Below are 7,499 nucleotides of genomic sequence, written 5' to 3'. Positions count from 1 at the left end.
GTTAGCCCATATATTAATGTGCAAAACTGTTAAAGTTTTTGAAAGTTCCCATTGATTATTTCTTGAAGCAATTGGTGTTAAATTGTTAAATTTTAAGATTAGATGTGAAAAAGGACTAGATTGTAATGTTTAATTGCTAGTTTCTGAACATAAGGAATAAAGTGTATAAATTGAGAAATTGATGTGAAATTTCTATAATAATAGATAATAGAGGGCCATAGAAGGATGTGATTCAGATCAGTTTTGAAATCGAAGCTCAAAATTGAAAGTTACGGCTATTTCAATTTTAGGGACTAAATTGAATAAAATGAAAAACTTCAAGGGTAATCAAAAATGAAATTAAACTAGTTCATGCAAAGTATGGGATGATATAAAAGTGTTTGATGTTGATAGATTGAATTGAATAATTATATAGATCAAGAATTGAACCAAACTAGTGATAATTGGGGAAAAGCCAAAATTATCGATTAGTCCTTACAAATTCAACTTGTTGCCTTTATTTGATCAGGTAAGTTCATATGGAATATGTGTATTTGAATTATAATATGTGTATGTTTGGTTGAAATTTGGGTTGTTTACGATTTGGTACAAAAGGTGAGATTTGGACTAAATTGTAAAGAAATGTATATCTATGTGTTGAAAATGCCCGGGTGAATTTAGTTAAGGTCTTGTGCACGCTTGTACGGATTGATTACTGATGATTATCGAGATTTAGCATTTGTTGCGGATTCAAAGATACGTGTGACATAGATTTAGCTTAGACCAGCAACATGATGTTGTTTTAAATGTTTAGCCTAGACTGGTAACTTTACATGTATATTTTAAGCTTGGACAAGCAATTGAATGTATCATTAAAGGTTTAGTCTGGACTGGTAACCTAACACAAATATATATATCTTTCTAACCAATAAACATACCACCACTTGCCCCTAATGAACTAACATCCATTTTATTGTTCCAACCACATCGTCATCGAACTTTAGCCATACAAGAACCCTGTAATTTGGTTTCCATTAAGAAAACTATTTGGGGATTATTTTCTCTCAACAAACATTGGAGACTACGTACTACTTGTAGGTCTTCAGCCCACGAACATTTCAACTTATTAGATTCATTATGCCTGATTGGCTTGTGGACACAGGCTTGCTAATCTATTTGTGTTAAAGGCCACTTCTTGTCCATTCAAAATTGTCAGTGAATCCTTCATCTTAAATTAGTTGATCCACCGATAGTAGTCCTAGGCTTTTTCTTGCCATCATTAAATTACATTGGGCTATTCACTACCCATTCCACCATATCCGAGCTTATCATTACCCTCTAATCTTCCAAAATTTTCTCCTAATTTGTTTTACGATCCCAGAAGATTTATGCCAAGATTAAAGCAAAAATCATAATTATGATTTGGTTTTTGAAAATTAGGAGGATAATTCTCCTTTCCTAATTTCGCCCCCAAGATTCCCTCTCAAAACTTTCCCTTCGTCATGTAACCAAAAACCTGTTGATGGCACTGCTCAGCAATTCATAGCTCGAAGAGAGACATCCTATTCCCTCACTAACTTCTTCGTTCCATGAATTACTTGGATTGGACAAAAACTCTCAGAGTGACCATGACGATCGTACAAAAAAATAGAATAAGGTAAGCCGCTCATATTGAAAACGAGTGTAAAGTTGGTCTTTAGTTGACACCATTATCTTCTTCTTACGCTTCAAAGGAGATTAGACTTCTATCTGAGTATGAATTCTTATATAGCCCTTAACAGCCCTCAAAATAAATCCAGCATCATAATCGATAAAAGTGCCTAAAAAATTGTCAAATTATTTTTTCTAAACCGTTGGATATCAACCTTGAGGGCAAGTCATGAACTTGTACCCAAAAATTAGCATAAAATAGCAAAACCCCCAACGGATCCTCACCTTCCTACAATCATTGAACTAAAATGAGATGAGCATTAAAAGTCCATGGACCTTCATTGATTACCCTAACAATGTCAACCTCATGATAAAACCAAAACAAAAATCTTTTATCACCAATGTCTGAAATCGAAACTCTACTTAGCAAATACTAAAGATTGGCCAATGTGTTCCTCATGGACTGAAAATTGACCATGCTGGCTGTGAGAAAACAACCAACTAGGCAATACTGAAAACTCTCTGCCTTTGACTCTTTCCTTAGGTTGACTTACCAGGCCTCTTCCTCTCTGTCATCAAGTGGTACACTAGCAATTTCCTCCTCCATGGACAAAGACACAAAATCTCCCAATCGCTGGAAAACTATAATAAAGCACAAAAACACCAAACACAAGCATGCCACAAGAGCAGACAAAAAGCGTACCGAAAGTAAAGCATGCTTTAGATTTAGGTATATTACAAATTAACAAATCCAAATAGATAATATTATTGTTTAAATAATAATAATATGATATACTTTGAGATTTGAGATTTAATAATTCCACAGTCTAAAATATTTCTTTGAATTAATGCTAGTTTATTGATAATCGATATTTTATTTACTTTTTATAATGTTTATTTTATTTAATCAATAATCATTAGGTTAAAGTGTAAATTTATCATCATACTATACGTTAATTTTGAAATCTGTTAATATAATTTTTTCATTGATATTTACCATTATATTTTGAAAAATATTATGTGATTGAAATTTACTACAAAGCTTTGAATTTTAATAAAGTTTCCCACTAACTTTGATTTATTAATTGAATTTTACCACTCAATATTAATTTTGATGATTTGAAAACATAATTTAATAAAAAAAAATTCAAATATTTTATTTTAATAGTTAAATATAATTTAACTTATAAATATTAAAACTCAATAGTAGAATTTCTATTCAATGAAATAAAAAATTGAAAAATAAAAAATACATACATCATAAAAAAAATTAAGTTTATTTTTTATATAAATTAACCAATTTTATTTAATTTTACTAGTATATTAATTAAATATTAAAATATAAACTTTATTATTAAATTGTCTACAAATTATTTTAAATTAAAATTGAATAGAAAAATTCAATAAAAAAAATAAACTTTAGTGGCAAAATTCAGCCAAATAAAAGTAAAGCAACAACATTCAATATAGAGTTAGCATAATGACACATACCAATCAAAATGAAGTATAGTATCAAATTTCAATTTTCACTTAAAAAATATATATTAGCAAATTCATATATATAATTATTTAATTAATATTTTTGTTCAGAATAATTATTTAATTAAATTATTTATTCCTTGATGATGATGATGATGATATCTGCTCTTTTTGATACAATATTTAGAACTATTCATAGCCTTTCCCAACCTTTAAATTGGAGAATAATGCACTTCGCACTTTCACTTTTACAATACTTTATGCATATTTCATCATCTCATAACATATTCATTAAACTTTTACCATTATTTCTTTAGTTACATATTAAATTGTTTCACACATAAACTTTTGTACATTTTTTCAATTTAGTCCCTATTGCCATATAATTTATTTTTCACCATATTATAATATCTTATTTCACATGACAAATTTTCATACATACACTTCTCTTGTTTCAATTATAAATTTCACAAAGTTTACAATTTAATCCTTAACATCACCAAGATTCATTCTTTATTATAATTTCACATTAACATTACTTTGTAATCAATTCACTACTTATTATAATATCAAATGTATGTTTATTTCATTGAAAATAACTTTTATAAAATATTCTTCCATAAATTTATGCAAACATTTAAAAAATAATAATTTTTCGAAAATCATTTTCCGTGAAATAAAAGGGGTAGAGGCTAAGTTCTGTATTTTGAAGTTGTCGGATTATTAATGGCATAGAAGCTGCTTAAGTTAAGGAGGAGCGGTCTTTCAGATCAAATCCAAAAGCTAAAAGTCAATGTATCCGTTAAGATTTATTAAAGTCAATTTATTATGTAGTCCTTTATTTTCGAATTTCAAAATTTCAAAATTTAATCTTTCCCAATAAAATGCTCGCTTATGCCTATGCCTATGCCCCAAATCATCCCATCTGCTAAACATCATCACCATCATTTGCTGTTTTTCCTGCAAATTCTAGCTTTTTCCAAACAATGGGTGCCTCAGGAAAATGGTTTAAATCGCTTATAACTTTCAAACCACTTCAAGATCCTACTAATCAAGTAACTTCACACTAGGTTTACCTCTTTTTTCTTTCTTCTTTTTATTTATGCTTTCATGGTTTCATTTTTCTGTTAATTGGGTTTGTAGGAGAAGGTGGGAGATAAGACGAAGAAGAAGTGGAGGCTATGGAGGAGCTCATCCGAAGGGTTGGGATCTATCTCATCAAAGGTTCCCAGGATGCACCACGTGGCTGCTTCAGAGGCCTCTGATTCATCTTTGTTGGTGGATGATGTGCTCGCTTCAGCTATGGCTACTGTTGCTCGTGCTCCACCCAAAGATTTCAGAGCTGTTAAGCGGGAATGGGCCGCCATTCGAATCCAGACCGCATTTCGAGCCTTGCTGGTATAGCTTCTTACTTTGCTTGCACTATAGACAATGAATTGTCATTTGGAAGACTAAAAGCTCCAAAATTATGTTGTTTTTGTTCCAAGTTTTGGGGTCAATTGCAATGAATTGCCATTTAGTAATTTACAAGCCCATGGAGAGATATATGGTAAGAGAAAATGGTAATTAAGTATAAACCTTTGTAGGAATTGAAGTACCATTTTCTTCTCTTTTCTTTTTCGTTTCTCTGATCCAAGTGGTTTTGCATTTTCTTTAATGGAGGTCTGTCCTGTGAGATATGAATGAAACTTGATTTGATTTTGATACTGCAAAATTTCTTTCTGCAAAAGCACGCCTTATTGTAAATTGAGTTGTGAACAGTCTTTTATGAAGAATTGAATTAACCTTTCAGTAATTGGCCATGGATAACAAGTACAAATTGGTAAAAAATTGTTCATATTCTTTTAAGTGCCTTCCCTTTTCACAAGGAAATGAATGCTGGCAGGCAAGACGAGCTCTAAGGGCGTTGAAAGCAGTAGTGAGGATTCAAGCTATATTCCGGGGTCGTCAAGTCCGAAAGCAAGCTGCTGTGACATTAAGGTGTATGCAAGCTCTTGTCAGAGTCCAAGCTCGAGTAAGAGCACAATGTGTGACATCTTCTGAAGGACAAGCTATGCCCAAACTAATGGATGAAGATCCAGCAAAACAAGCTGAGGTGGTTATACATAATCCATACACAATTATACTCGTGCCTATATGATAAGCTGATACCATTTGTTTATATCTTTTAAACTATTTTCAGCGAGGATGGTGCGACAGTCTGGGAACTTTAGAGGAACTAAGAGCTAAACAACAAATGAGACAACAAGGTGCAATCAAGAGGGAGAGAGCAGTAGCATACTCTGTCTTAAAACAGGTAATGTAGCTTGGACACCATAGTTTTTCTTCAGGTTAAGTAGGGCTGATTTTTATCCATGATCGATATATATATATAACTTTGTCAGCAGTCAAGATCATGTGCCAGTCCAAATGCGAGAGCGAATAAGCAGCCGTACTCTCACAATCATCAACGGTTAGATAGGAATAGTCCGGATTGGAATTGGCTTGATCGTTGGACGGCAACCAAGCCCTGGGATACCAGGGCAATGGAAGAGGGTACTGAACCAGCAGAGATGGTGATGATGATGAACACAATTTCTCGGAAAAGTGAAGATAACAATTTCAGCTTCCACTCCAGCTCTTATGAACATGAGCCCCTAAAAGTGAAAAGGAACAATGTCACAACCAGAATTCTTGCTAGACCTCCTACATCCATGCAAACTTCGGGATCATTGTCTGCCCCAAGTTCCGAATCCGTCTATGAAGAGACCTCGACATCAACCTCATCCGCATCTCCAACCACGTTGTCTAGCAACACTCCCGTTGCAGGCACATTAGAAGATAATCATGCTCAAAAACCAAGCTACATGAATCCCACAGAGTCTATTAAAGCTAAACAGAAGAAGACATTCAGGTTTTCTCCTGATAATGTGCGGAGGAGACATGTGGTTGATGATGATTTACAATATTTTCATAAGAAACTGATGACACTTTCTTGCGAGGACGACACAAAGAGCAGTGCTGATTCTTATAATCCATCATTATATTTCTCCAGAAAGTTGTACGGACCGAGACAAATGGGTGGGAGGCAAGATTCCCCAAAAAGGAATCATTGGAGCCAAGGTAGACGACAAGCAAATTCTTTTATGTAACTAAGAAAGTATTATATATGCTATGTATCCTAAATTGAGATCCTGCAAAAGACTTTTTTGTAGTATTATGTAACAAGTTCAAGAAAGTGTTTGATTTAGTATGTTGGGTTAATATACTATTTGATACCTAAGTTTTGTTTCAATTTCACTTTGGTACTTGAATTTTTTTCAATCTGATACTTGAGGTTTTTTCCCAGTTTGGTACCTGATTTTAGCTTTAATGTTCAATTTGGTACCCGAGTATTTTCTTTATTTAGTATTTTCAGCAACTAAGATTAAGATTTTCAAGTTGTGAAGAATGGAATATTGATTTTTGAAAGGAAAGATGTTTCTTGGCAGCAAAGAAATTTGAAACAAAGAGAAGAGCCAAGAAGTTAGCACAATTGGCAATAAGCAACAAAATTAGCAAGGAAAGAGATCCAAAAGAAAAAGGAAACTTAGTTTCCAAGGTTGGCCGGTCAGTATAAATGGACCTTGAAGGGGATTAAGATTTCTTGCTAATGAAGAATGTTTGAATAGACCTAAAATTTTTCATATTTGAGTTTAGTGAATGAATCAATTGAAACCAATGGAAAACAATCAAGAACGTATGAAGATAAGGCCAAGGATGAATTTACAAGAGAGGAGAATTCAAGATCTGAATTGGGAAGCTTTCTTGAGGCTTAAGAATCGTTCTTGGAAGCTTTTAATGGTTCTTGAATAGATTTGAATCAAACAACTAAAACAAGTTAGAAAACGAAGCAAGAAGCAATAGAAAACAAAAGAACAAATCAAGAGGGAGGATTTAGTGGATGGGGACACTAGGTCTTAAACAAGGAGTGTCTTGCATCACAAGAAGCATGAATGGTATCTGATTTGGAATCTGAAAATGGAAGACAATAAGTTAAAAGCAAAACAACAGAAACCGAATGAAAAAGAAAAGAAAGATGCAATCTATTTGAATATCAAGATTGAAGAAATGACTTGAAGGACTTGGATCTTGAAACCTAAAAATTCAACAAACAAGTCAGCAATAGAAAAAGATTCATAAATCTTAAATCAAGATTGGAATGGATTAAGAAAGATAAGAAAACGATAGAGAAGAAAAAATGAAAAGGTGATGTCCAATGGAGTCCTTTGAAGATAGTCTTCAGCAAACACTACTAAAGACTCTAATCAACCCTCTAAATCGGCACTTAGTAAGTTGAAGTGTGAAGAGTAGAATCTTGCAAATAATAAACTCAAAGAGTATTGAATTAACCAAAGGGTTAGTATTTGGTA

The 7,499-nt window shown here is 32.8% G+C and overlaps 1 protein-coding gene across 2 annotated transcripts; it reads left to right on the top strand.

The window, feature by feature from the left end:
* The first annotated feature begins 3,814 nt into the window (after nt 1–3,814).
* Nucleotides 3,815–6,382, top strand: LOC107931542 (protein IQ-DOMAIN 1). 2 transcript variants are annotated; one of them, XM_016863459.2, is made up of 5 exons: nt 3,815–4,163; nt 4,252–4,506; nt 4,994–5,203; nt 5,291–5,404; nt 5,496–6,382. In XM_016863459.2, the coding sequence occupies exons 1-5, from the start codon at nt 4,095–4,097 to the stop codon at nt 6,237–6,239; spliced, it is 1,392 nt and encodes a 463-aa protein (XP_016718948.1). In that variant the 5' UTR covers nt 3,815–4,094; the 3' UTR covers nt 6,240–6,382. The 2 variants fall into 2 exon arrangements, with proteins under 2 accessions (XP_016718948.1, XP_016718947.1); XM_016863458.2 differs by having other exon boundaries at nt 3,817–4,163; nt 5,493–6,382.
* Nucleotides 6,383–7,499: the final 1,117 nt, after the last annotated feature.

Source organism: Gossypium hirsutum, chromosome D04 (assembly GCF_007990345.1).
Source record: "Gossypium hirsutum isolate 1008001.06 chromosome D04, Gossypium_hirsutum_v2.1, whole genome shotgun sequence".
In the NCBI taxonomy this organism is placed as follows: Eukaryota; Viridiplantae; Streptophyta; class Magnoliopsida; order Malvales; family Malvaceae; genus Gossypium; species Gossypium hirsutum.
Note: the sequence above shows the minus strand (reverse complement) of the source record. Positions and strands in the feature narration are given on the sequence as shown.